The sequence below is a fragment of the Lagenorhynchus albirostris genome, chromosome 4 (assembly GCF_949774975.1).
Source record: "Lagenorhynchus albirostris chromosome 4, mLagAlb1.1, whole genome shotgun sequence".
Lineage (NCBI taxonomy): Eukaryota > Metazoa > Chordata > Mammalia > Artiodactyla > Delphinidae > Lagenorhynchus > Lagenorhynchus albirostris.
In genome coordinates this window covers 112679614-112693155 of record NC_083098.1, presented here as the reverse complement: position 1 = coordinate 112693155, position 13542 = coordinate 112679614, and the positions used below count along the sequence as shown (strand labels likewise).

The window sequence follows — 13542 nt, the reverse complement described above, 5'->3', positions numbered from 1 at the left end:
GGTGGGTGTGGGTGTGTGTGTATCTCCCGTCGTTAGTTGTTATTGGAGTAGGTTTTTCGTGTTCGTTTTGTTTTAGTTCTCAAATCCACCATACGTTGCTGCTACTGTGGCCTGGGTTAGCACCCCTCATGTGCAAAGACTCATCAATTCCTCCTGATTGGGGAATATAAATAAGCCCCTGCTCAAAGCGCTCGCTGAGTCTGTGGCTTTATTTTACTTACCAGGCATCAGCTTGTTATGTCAGCCTTGTTATCTCACCCTGGATTCTGGTGTTTTTTGTTGCCGGAAAGATCAATAGCAGGAAGACACCACTAACTTTCTTCCATCAAGAAATCCAGGATGGGCTTCCTTGGTGGCGCAGTGGTTGAGAATCTGCCTGCCAATGCAGGGGACACGGGTTCGAGCCCTGGTCTGGGAAGATCCCACGTGCCACGGAGCAACTAGGCCCGTGAGCCTACAGCTACTGAGCCTGTGCGTCTAGAGCCTGTGCTCCTCAACTAGAGAGGCTGCGATAGTGAGAGGCCTGCGCACCGTGATGAAGAGTTGGCCCCTGCTTGCCACAACTAGAGAAAGCCCTCGCACAGAAACGAAGACCCAACACAGCCAAAAAATTAATTAATTAATTTTAAAAATAAAAGAAATCCAGGACACCAGTGGCTAGAGACAGCAGGTGCTTTACTTTGCCAGATCTACCTCTGTTTTCTCTGAAAGGCTAAAACCCCCTTTCCCCATTCGTCTATAATGGGCCCTCCACCTAATATTATTGCTGCTATACAGTATCTCATGAAATTCTGGTTTACTGTTTCTCTCTAAGTCAAGAGCGAAACATATCAATTCGGCAAATACCTGTGCATCTTCTGTGGGCCAAGCAGCCTGGGGACAGGAGATACAAATAAGAATGGAATACAATTCCATTCTTAGGATTCCAGCTCCACATTCCAGGAGCTCAAAATCCAATGGATCAGAATATACCTAACGATTAATTAGGTAGTGTGATTTACCCTATACTAATGATGTGAGCAAAATGACCGGTTCACATATTTTCTAGCATATTAAGGTCTTTAGAATTACAGTCCTATTGACTAGATTTTTGCCTTTTTAGGGTTTCCATAGAAGGCATGATAGAATAAGTAGGGAAAATCAGTGATGTAGGTCTGAATCCTGGAGCCTACACACAAAGTTGCCCCAGGAGGGCAACTCACACTCATTCCTACCTGTGGCTAGTGTGCCTTCTTGTACAGGAGAAACAGGAACGCTAAAAACATTTCCCAGACTCCCTTCCAGTTAGAGTTCTGGGTGTAAATTAGAGTTCTGGATGACTTGCCTGAGATTTCAAAGGCAGAGATAAGGCAGAAGACTCCCTGCTCCTCCCTGATGTTTTTGGCTGTTTTCTGTTAGCACGGAAGGTGCACAAGGTGCCAGTGTCCAGGCTCTAGAACTGTGGGTGTTGGGAGGGACTTACAGCAACCAGACTCAGCATGCCATATTGAATCACCAGCCCTCTGGCTGTCAAGAGGCAGCTGAGGGAGGTAGTGAACATACTCTGAGTTCCCTGTCCAGACAGCTTCCAGATCCCAGCTTCTCAGGGTCACGTGGTACAGTATGTTCTTGAACTCCTTGGTTCCTGTAGGCCTCCTGATTGTGGCAAAAATAGTATATTCCCTGGTGGCTCATCTAGTAGTGTTTGGAAGTCATTCCTAGAGGCCCAGCCAAGACCCTGCACTTGTAGCCCTTTCAACAATCTCTAGCCTTTCAACAATTCACTTAATTCTCTGTATAAAATCTCTTTCTGCTTAAAATATTTGGCATGGTGTCTGTTTCCTGCATTGACTCTCAGTAATATGTTTGCTGTATAGCCTCTAAAAGTCACCTAAAGCTAATCTCTTCAGTTTCTTTAGATGGGAAATGAAACCATGAGATTAGATCCAGGGCCTGGCAGTGAGTTGAATGCCTTCACTTGGGCTCTGCCCTCTCTAGTTGCTACAGACTCCTACATTTGAGTTGGCCCCTGAAGGTATTTGAGTTTGTTGCCCATACACTAGATTACCTCTGAAGTCTCTTGCTCTACAAGTGTAATGTAAAACATTTCTTCATTTAAAGCATCCTCAGAGTATATCACAAGAGATCGTTGACTATCTGGTTCATGACTAACTGTTCGTGAGTCCTGTTGGTCATTGGGAGGCCACTGACTCTTGGTTGGCACACAAACCCTAATGATAGAACAGATTTTTCCTCTTGGGAAAAGGAATTGACATCTTTTTCACACAAAGCCTAGGAAACTAGTATGTGGGGAGATGGAGCTCCCTGTATATGCACTTGTGTAGTGAGGGAGCATTCTTTGTCGTCTTGGGTCATACATGTTAAGGAAAGTGCAATGATGATAAGTTCGAAGGAGTTTTGAACAGCCTTATAAAGTTAGTAAGTATACCTTGCCAATACAGTAAAAGCTCTTTATGTGTTTTTTTTTAGGAATCTATTTATGTTTCTGTGGTTCATAAGGAGGAATGAAAGGTTCGAGTTTACCAGTGTCCCTTATCTGTGCTCTTCAGTACAGTACATGTATGCTTCTTTCTCAAGGAAAATCTCATGAAAGGAAGATAAAGCACTGAGGGACTTTTTTTTGCGGTACGCACTGTGGCCTCTCGCGTTGCAGAGCACAGGCTCCGGACGCGCAGGCTCAGTGGCCGTGGCTCAGGGGCCCAGCCGCTCCGCGGCATGTGGGATCTTCCCGGACCGGGGCACGAACCCGTGTTCCCTGCATCGGCAGGCGGACTCTCAACCACTGCGCCATCAGGCAAGCCCGCACTGAGGGACTTTTTGGGGACTCCTTGATGTACTTAGTACTAGTTTAAGGTTTTCTGTGACGTAGGCATTATCACCATTTTGCGGTTGAAGAAAATTGTCCAGACTGGCTAAGTAACTTGCCCCAAATGGCCCAAGTAGGAGGCAATGACACAAGAAGGAAACTCAGGGTTTTCATGTCCTTTTTCCTCTGACCGCTCCACATAGCTTGCATATGATGCTCATTATGAGCTCATTGACATGGATGTGCACAAAATTCCCTACCTGCACTTTCCTTTTTACCCCTTACCCTTTAATCATGTGGTTCCTCTGCCTGTAATGGTCTTTCTTTTCTTTTCGAGACTAAGTCATCTTTCAAGGCTTAATTCAAGTATCAGCCACGTAGGGCATTACCTCCTCTCCCCTGTTTAACGCTATGCCTGCACTTCTCACATTATAATTAAATTACCTTAAGGTGGCACTAGCTGCTGTAACAGATAATCTCCAAAACCTCAGTAACTTAACACAATAGAAGCTTATTTCTCATTCATATAAAGTCCAACCAGGTGTTCAGCTGATGGCCTTCTCCTCAGTGATTCAGGAACGCTAACTCTTTTTATATTATGGCTTTGCCACCCCCTAAGACCTTGGAGTCCTTAGTTTCCAGGCAATGGACAGGAAAAGAGAGAGCATAATGTAAAACATGGGAGCTTTCTTACAGCAGTGGAAGTACAACACATCATTTATGCCGACATCCCTTTGCCAGACTCAGGGACTTGCCACACTGACCTGCAAGGGAGGCTGGGAAATGTCAACTATCTGTGTGTCTAGGCAGCAGAGGAAACTGGTTTGGTGAACACATAACAATCTCTGTCCCTTTCTTAAAGAGCAGAGACTGCATCTCAGTCATCTTTCTGTCTCTTGTGTTTACACACCATAGAAACCCAGTAAAAGGCTGATGAACTTCAATGATTGTGAAAAGATGGGGTTGCTTATCTCATGTGCCTTAAATTGAAACTTAACCACACTTCATTATGGTTACCTAGGGAATGATCTGTCATACTCTGACTAGGTTGCAACCTTTGACTATAGGAACTGTGTCAGACTGTTCACATTCAAATCCCTAACACAAGGGCTAGAACATGGTAAGAGCTTAATAGAGGTTTGTTGAATGAATGAGTCCTTAGAGAGAAAAAAGAGGAACAGAGTTAGTCTACATGGAGTTAAGAAATACTAACTGAGATGGTGACATTTGGGTTAGATCTTGAATGACTCGTAGAACTTTACCAAGTAGAGAAGTAAAACATGAAACCCCAGGCAGTGATGGTAGTTGTGTTTTGTTCTTGTTGTTTTGTTTCATGAGTAGAAAGTAACAAAACAATCATATGTTTATAAGCCCAACTTTTAAAAATTCAATATTCAAATATTACAACTAAACTTCAGGGATAGGGCAGAAAATATATATATAACCTTACAAGCTATGCAATCTCTAAAGACTAAAAGAATGGTGCTAAAAACCTTGGCACTGATTTTTAGCTGCTGAAATGTTATTTTCTGGACATTTTTGAGAAATTTCGATACGAAGGCAGTGTTCTATCAATATTTGTTCATCCTCTGTGAAGGTTTTGCACCATGTCAAGAAGCTAGGGAGACATGTGTAAGCCAAAGGTTCCTCATCACTGCTCTTATCAGAGCTTCTCAGAGACGGCTCTGCATCAGAGTCACCTGTTGTATTGGTAGGATGCTTTTGGCTATAAGTAACAGGATATTCAGCCAAAATTGCCTTCAAAAATACAAGCTTCTTTCCTCATACGACGAAATATCTAAGGTAAGTAGATCCAAGGTTTGTTCAGTAGCACATTGATATCAAGGTCCATGTTGCTTTCCATTAGCTAATCTTGACGTTTTCTTCATGGATAAATGATGGCTGCTAGAATTCCAAGAAACACAATCCCCATCCACAGCTTCATCCTCCCCTGCAAATAGACGCGCGCGCACGCGCGCACACACACACACACACACACACACACACACACACAGACAAAAAGAGAAGAGGGTTCTCCTCTTGCCTCTCTGTCTTTATATTAGAAAGGAAAATCTTACCCAGTGGTCCGCAATAGCCTTGCCCGCAAATTTCATTGGCAAGAAATGAATCATGCTCATCCTTAAACCGACAGCTGGCAAAGAGGAATGATGTTACAGAGACTGACTTAGACCAGTCATGATTTATTCCTAGGGCTGGTGAAGGGACCCACTGGCATACCTGAGCAGTGGCTCTCAGGTAGGTAATAAGTCACATTGCCACACTTGGGGAGATCCAGTCTCTGGAGATTCTTATATTAGTAAGCCTAAGAGTAATATTTTAAACTTTCAATTAAACATATTTGCCTTTGGGTGGGGGGAGAGATTTTTTACAAAGAGAAGCAAGTATTGGGTCTCTTCTTATCTAGGGATCATTTCCTTTTATTCCTATCTCATTGCATAGTGTTTTACTTCATGATGATTCAGTCAAATCACTATATTAATTAACCAAATAGAATAGTGGTTGTTTTCTTTTGATAACTTGATTGTATGCAGTTGGAACACTTAATCCTTTCCGATAAGGTAGTTCTCATTCAAGGAGACATTCTTAGTCATTTCAGTAATTAATTGTCAAGGGAATTTTAAGCCCTACTCTTCACTTAATCTGAATTCCTCACTGATGGAATAGGGCTTCTTTGGGGGAAATGAGCATTAGATCAGAGTTGATTAGCAGAATCCAGAAATTGGAAAGTTTCAATATGTTCTACATAGAAATACCGTATGGTATGGAAACCCTACACTTTTAACATATAAATGGATGAACACCAAAGATAGGAGATTTTCATTATAATTGTTACAGAGTACTTAATGAACAATCATGGAGGTGCTTTTTCAAATGCATGAATACAGTGCACAGAGCACTCCAGCAATATATGTAAATTCTCAGTACGGTCACCCCATTAAATGTCAGCCTGTCCTACCAAAGACAGAAAATAACAAGAACAACCATTCTTTATCCATGTAATGATCTTTCAGCAGTAATTCAGTTGATAGCAGTAAGTGTATTTTACTTGCCTAAGAGCCTGTGGACATTTGCAAGTTGATAGTTCTTTCATTTCCTCTGGAATATTACAGAAAGCACTTTTAAACACTTAGATTAATAAGATAACCTGAAAAAGAGAAGGTTGATTTAACAAACCTCTTTCTATATATGAAAGCATATTTACGGAAGTTGTTTTCAAAGTGTGCTTCACTTGCCGGGAGGAACAGGGGTGAGTGGACAGGGTTTCTGCAGCTCCACCTTTATCTGTCCCATTTGTTGGATTTCAGGATAAGGTTTCATTTAACAGAAGATCTCTGGCTTAAAAAAATATTTGAAAATTGCTGTAGAAGCTTCTAGGCAGTTCCCCCATCTTCTTTGAAAACCACAAAAACAAAAAAATGACTTAAATTGTGGTAGGTGGAATTAAGTTACCTAAAATCAAATTACCAGAGTCTGTCTATGAAAAATATTATTACCGAGGAAAGCTGTGTCATTTTCTTTTCTCTAAAGCTCTAAGAATTGCATAAATTCTTTTTAAATGTATTTTAAATTGCATTTAAAAATCTTTTTTAAAATTTATTTATTTTATTTATTTATTTTTGGCTGCGTTGGGTCTTCTTTGTTGCACACAGGCTTTCTGTAGTTGCGGTGAGTTATTCTTTGTTGCGGTGTGAGGGCTTCTCATTGCGGTGGCTTCTCTTGTTGCAGAGCACGGGCTCTAGGCACGCGGGCTTCAGTAGTTGTGGCGCATGGGCTTAGACGCTCCACGGCATGTGGGATCTTCCCGGACCAGGGCTCGAACCCATGTCCCCTGCATTGGCAGATGGATTCTTTACCACTGTATCACCAGGGAAGCCCCTGAAAAATCTTCTTATTGTAAAAATACGAACAATAAAGAAACATAGAGAATAAAAATGAAATTCCAACAACTCCATTTCCCTCCCCAAAGGCAACTAATGTTAACAGGCTTTTTCCTCTTTATTTACGTATATATACATACCAGAACTGCTCATATTCTTGATCTGCAGTTTTCTCTCAAGTTTGGAGGAAAGACAAAGTTCCTTTGAAGTCCACAGCTCTATGATTTTGGTGGCATATGTGCCTAATACTGGAAAATAAAGCTCAAATTAAATCAAGATAGTTTCTAAGTATGTGTATCAGTCCTGTAGGAAATTCTGTATACTGGGAATGCTAAAGAGAGGCATGATTGGCCAATAGCCTTTGCATTTGTTTTTAGAAAATACTTACCTACTAACTTATAAGCAAGTGGGCAGTCACAACAGTCATAACAACCATGTCCCTGGGCTTATGTCAAGCCTCATTCTTCTATTGAAATCTGTACTTGAGTCAGAGAGCTTTGATTAAACTCACATTATTTACTGAATTTATGAAGTCTATAAAATTTCACCATTTGAAAAAAATACATTTTTTTCTAATATGGTTTACAGGTTGTGTATCAGTCTGAATAAAGCAATATCCTGATTGAGAGGCAGGAAAAAAAACTTGAAAAAACTTGGTTCTGTGTATAGGCCCTTTTACTGTTTATTTAAAATGTACCTTGCCTTCCTAGTTCTCAGTATAATTTTCTGATATACAAAAATCTCTCAAACCATCTAAGTTTAATTGGATTTTTTTTTAATGAAAAGCTTCTTAATTCTTAGAATCTTAAGTCATACTTAAGTGGCAAGTTGTCACCGAGCCAGTTAACTGATAATTCAGAATACGTAAACAATATTTGTCAAGAGAATAGAATAAAAGTTCTTATTTCATTCATTTTGTTACCAATGTTGTGCAACTTAAATGGATTAGTAAGAATTTTTGTTTGTAATAAACTCTATAACATTGATAACAATGGAAAAAAGTAGAGCTGAACAAAAGATAGAAATTTTTAATATTTATATTTGCTTGTGGAATGTGTTTTCAAACTTATAATTAACTATGGGTATATACAAGTAGAATTTTAAACAAAATATAACAAAAATGTAAAATTATAATGCAGTGACTTGATAGAAAGGACATGAAGTCAAAGATATAGATTAAAGAACTACCTCATTTCACAAATTTTTATAGTTTTACTATGGGGCTTGGCGGATACTGGCTGTGTTCACTGAGAAAAGTTATTTAGCTTCTCTAAGTTTTAGTTTTCTTATTTAAATATGAAAGAGATTGGACAAGGTAATTTCTAAAGGCCTTTCCTACTTTTATTATTCCATTAAACTGTGAGTGATTTTTAGCTGCTTAAAAGCCATCTAGTTTCTCCATATTTCCTCACTTTTTAACTTTTCCATCTCAGACACCTAGCATCTCACATCGATTCTTAACTCTGTTGAACCTTTACTGGACCCAAAGACTTTTAAAGACTTCCATGAACACAATAAGAAAATTAATTAGGGTCCATTAACTATAGTATATCATTTAACTAGCATTGTTGAAAAACAAAGCATTTCACTTAAATTAATTTTATTGGTAACTGACACCTATTTTACTGAATGCAACATTTTTGTTTAACATTCGCTTTAAAGAAAAGCTCTAAAAATTTGCCAACACAGAATGCTAGGTTTGAATATTTATGAACCATCCAGGCAACTTGAAAAGAATTAAAGTGATCTTGTTAAGGAATATAGTTTTTGAGTTCACATTTTGATGCATATATAAATAAACAAATTCTAAAGAAAAAAAAAAAGAAAAGCTCTAAACGGTACTGTATATTTTAATGCCTTTTAAAACAAAATATTTCCACCTAATTTTTTTCTTTTCATTTTCTTAAAGTTGTAGAATCACCTTTCTAAACATCTGTTATTATACAGGGGCTCCTTCAAGGCCAATTCAGGTATGAAAATTCTTACTAAGGATTTATTTGGTGGCAAGTGACAGAAACCCAACTCAGACTGGTAAGAAATTTATTGGCTCACCTAACTGAAAAGGAGCTGCTTTCAGCGGTACCAGCAATGCTTTTATTATTGCTTTTTATTATTTATTATTGCTTTTTATTATTTTTTTTATTATTGATTATTAATTTAGAGCTTTCTCTTTCTGTCTTTCCATATTAAGACTCTGCTTTGTTCTGTGGTTAGTTACCTCATTCTTTAGAAGGCTTTTCTTGTATGTTACAATGATTGTCAACAGCAAGTCTGGGCTTAGCAACCCTGACAGAAAGAAAACTCTTTCTTAATGGTTCCAGTAAACACCCTAAACCTGACTCCCTTGGCCAGCTGTGGGTCACATGCTTATGCCTGAACTGGTCAAGGTGACCAGGGAAGGAGTTCCCTCTCTGGCCAAGCGTGTCTTCATCTCTGGAGCATTGGTGGAGCTTGGGGATTAGAGAGGGAAGGATAAAAGTCTCACATGAGCCATATGTATGGGGAATAGAGGAGGCATGGATTCCACAAAAGAAAATTAGTGTGCTATCACCAAAAACAAGGGGGAGAATCATGCTTGGCCGGCCAAAACTATAAATATCCCCTATGAAAAAGACATTTATTCCCACATTTTGTAGCATTAGATTGCAATCTTTTCCATCTCTTTCATTGTCAGCTGTCACTCACGCTGCTCTCAATTTGTCTCTATCACAATCTCTTCCTACATTTTAATGTATAACATCATAAGAGGATTTGGAAGTCAGATGAGCAAAATCATTAGAATTGTTTTCAAAATAAGAGTTAATGCGCTCTGAGAACTTGAGATCCTCTTTATGAGTAAGGCGTATAAACTTTCTACTTTTTAATGGACTTCATGATATTTCTTACGTTCCTTAAAAAGCTCATTTTTCCATATTTTCTGATTTCTTTACCTTCTTCTGCCTTCTTAATGGGAGATATACTATTGTAAATTTGTAAATATTGTAAATTTCGAGACCCAGTGACTATGAACAATAAATGCCATGAACATGGTTGCTTTAAGTTACATTTTTGTAATTTTTCTAAATTTAAGTTGGGTTTTGAAATGAGACTGGTGGTTTAAGTATTCTTTTGGAAATGGAAACATAGCAGAGTACAAACAAACAGAACTGACCAGTTGTACGTTGTTTTATTAAACAACTTATTAAAATACTGGTATTTTATTTTACCTTTTCTCTCTGCAATACCTCTCTGATCTCAAACAGTACTTTGGTATCCATGGTGGAGACTATGGGAGAATAGGGACATTTTTTTAAACACAAAACTATATGAATTCTCGAAAATAGCATATATTGTGCAACATGCCCAATTTTGATTTTTTATGTTAAAAAGGACTAGAATAACATTAATAAAATGAATTCTCAAATTCATTTTAGCCAGTAGTGTTACGTCCCCTAATCAAGAAGTTTGCCTTGAAAGAAAGAGGTTAAAATCATGATCAAAGAAAATGAATGGAATTATGTAGTAAATTCTTCAAGACTGGAGAGGGCTTGTCCTGCTTTAAGAGGAAAAGCAAAAAGAATCTCAGAGATTTATGATAATTAGGGAGAAGGAATATGAGTGGCTAATAACCAACAGTAGTGAATGCCTAACATATCCATGGTTGGACCTGCTCTTGTCTCCATTGTACAGATGGAGAATTACTTACAGCCTGAGAAATTTTGTATATGATGGAGCTGGACTTTAGACCCAGGTTTGTCCAAATCCAGAGCCAATAGACTTTGTCACCTACTATATTAGGGGGTCAGTCTCTACAGAGGGTGAAGGCCAAGTGCCATGGTTTGGAATACAATGTCCAAACTCTCCAGCCTTGTCTCTCATTATCCATAGCCTCCCACCACAGGCTCTAACAGAGTTTTCCCTTGCACCGCACTGCCTTTCATGCCTCGATGCCTTTAAGACAAGGGTTCTCTGAACCCAGCATTTTCCAGTCAAAATGGCATTCTTTCTCATCAGTCTAAAGTTTGAAGTATTTAAATTTTAAAAACTATATATACATATACATAAACACAGACACATATGTAATGTATCATTCTATATACTTGTATTTATTTTATATAATATATAATAAAAATCAAACTGAAGGCTTTTTGAGATGCCACTCTGGCCAACATTGTATTCTGCAAGGAAGAAAAATGATGATGGTGGTGGTGGAAAGGATATCATTTTCATTGAAATTTTAAATGCAAGCATCTTGGCATTTTGTTAAACAGAAAATGATGCCTTGAGGCAGGGGTCCTAGCTAATTTATCCCTGTCTTTATGGTCTAGCATAATGCCTGGCACATATTAGGAACTCAAATGTGTATTGATGGGCTTCCCTGGTGGTGCAGTGGTTGAGAGTCCGCCTGCCGATGCAGGGGACACGAGTTCATGCCCCGGTCCGGGAAGATCCCACATGCCGCGGAGCGGCTGGGCGCGTGAGCCATGGCCACTGAGCCAGTGCGTCCGGAGCCTGTGCTCTGCAACAGGAGAGGCCACAATAGTGAGAGGCCTGCGTACCACAAAAAAAAAAAAGTGTGTATTGAATTAGATTTTCCCTTCTCTCATATAATTTTCTCTTTGGTTCTGCCAGTGCTTATAGTTTGTACCTCTATCATAATACTCATCGTACTTGTTGCATTAGGCATAAGTTTGTTTACTAATAAAATGAAAACTTGGTAATAGTGGTTTATACAATTACTCCAAAACTTGGCAGTCCAAGACTGACGCAGCAACTCATGATGTCATCAAGGAACCAGCTCCTCCTCCTTTCTTGTCTACTGTCCTTGTATAGGGGGTTTTATTTTCATGGTTAAAAGATGACTTTTGGCCCTCCAGGAGGTATATCTACAATCTAGGAAGGAGAAAGAAACGTGAGAGGGCAAAGAGTAAACAGTATGATCCTTGAAAGGTCTTGCCTTATTGTTTGGGAATGAAAGCCCTCCCCAGGGACTCCCACTTATATCTCATTACATAGAACTATGACACATGGCCACCTCTAGCTGCAGAAGTAGCTAGGAATTGGAATATTTGGCTTTTCAGCCCATATAGCATGGGAAGCCAAGGGAGAAGAGATTGAAGTGGGTGTTTATGAAGGCAACCTACAGGTCTGCCCTACAGGTTTTTTAGTTACTTCATACAAATTTATTTTTCTTGGTGTACTGTAAGTCTGTAGAGAACAAAGGATGTGCTTTGGTAATCTTTGAATTACCCACAGTGACTACCAAGAGTGTGTCACAGCACTTATCACAGTGTCTAAGACATTGTGGCTGCACCATCACTGTTGTTGTATTTTATTTAATTTCAATGTTGAAATAAGAACTAGGCAGGAATTAGTGACTCTGGTTTCTCTGAATATGATGGAATCCGTAGATTTCTCTTTGGTGACTCATTTCCTCATATCAACATTGGAAAATTACCTGGAGCTTTCCTGCTTCAATTTGGCCCATTAGAGAGGACAATTTAACAGTAATATTGCTGGGATTATTTGCAATATAACTCAGAAAACAGGGTGGGAAGGAAATCATATAAAAATATGGTAAACAAGGGCTTCTTCAAGCAAGGTAAAAAGATAAGAATTAGGATTATATATTGTAATCAAAGAAAAGATTAGCAACTGAAAGTTAAGAACAGTCTAATTTAAAATATTTTAGCCACTAAGGGGAAAAATAAGTACAGTTCATTCATTTAAATCTCAAATTGCTGTTCTATATCTATACTCTTTCTCCTTCAAAACAGATCCTGTTCTTCCCTCTATCATATTCTTAATTATAAATCATGGAGAATCAAGATAAAACAATTAAGCATGAAGATTCAGAACCATCCACAGAGGTGAATCACACAGCCTCCAGGTGTCAAGTACAACAGGTATGATCAAATGTAGAACATCCCAACCATTTCCTTAAGGAGGGGACTACATTTCCAAATCTATGACAGAATTGTGTTCTCTTCATTCTCTATCACTCAATTAACAATTCTCCCCATTCTTAAATCCCCAAACTGGTGTAGTAGGTGTGACTGCCAGTTTTCCTAGATAGTCATTAGCAGCTGGCCCTACATGGAGAGCCTGTGAAGTGCTTTGTGTTCCCAGCCTAAGCCCTAGAATGATTCTGGTTTCTTCCGTCTTTATTGCTTAAATTAAAGTAAATGAATGAATGTGAATTTGTTTTCGCCACAGATGATTATCTCTTTCTGAATCACTCTGACATATTTACCAACTATGGTCTTGAATCATATTTTAAATAGGCTAATTTTTAAACCCAGTATTGAAAATCATAATGAGATTTTATGTGACTCAAGCATTTATAATGCTACAAATAGTGACTCAATGGTAAATACTCTTGGTAAATACTCAATGGTAAATACTCTTCACATAGTTTGTTCTTATTCTGAACATTCTCCAATTAGCTAGTAATAAAGCTGTGCTTTTCCTCTGTAAAGTGTTAACCTTGATTCTAGCAACAGAAATTTGATTTGTGATGTGATGGCTCAGTAACTATAAAAATGTACAGCAAATATATAGTTTTAAGGATTTTTTAATTGCTCTAAACACAGGAGGAAACAGTTATGAACCCCAGAGTTATAGATGGAAATGAACCAACAGAAGGAAGTAACCTACTGAATAGCAATGAAAAAATGCAAGAAACACCAGCTGAACCAAATCACTTGCAAAGACTAAGACAGACATTTGCTTGCCCTCCACGTGGTGTACTGGATAGAGTAATAACAAATGGTATGTAAATGATAAGGATGAATTCAGAACAAGAGGGTAAAAGATGAAGTTGTTATAATGAGAGATTCCAAAGTAATATGGTTTAAA

The 13542-nt window shown here is 38.6% G+C and overlaps 1 protein-coding gene across 2 annotated transcripts in view; it reads left to right on the top strand.

The window, feature by feature from the left end:
* Positions 1-13542, top strand: part of SLC9B2 (solute carrier family 9 member B2) — a 117733-nt gene that overhangs the window by 552 nt on the left and 103639 nt on the right. Inside the window, exons 2-4 of one of the 2 annotated variants that reach the window (XM_060148533.1) lie at positions 8615-8736; positions 12462-12590; positions 13278-13455. In XM_060148533.1, the coding sequence (XP_060004516.1) occupies positions 12501-12590; positions 13278-13455 (268 nt within the window). In that variant the 5' untranslated portion in view covers positions 8615-8736; positions 12462-12500. The remainder of the gene's footprint in view (positions 1-8614; positions 8737-12461; positions 12591-13277; positions 13456-13542) is intronic. The other variant, XM_060148534.1, reaches the window with a different exon arrangement.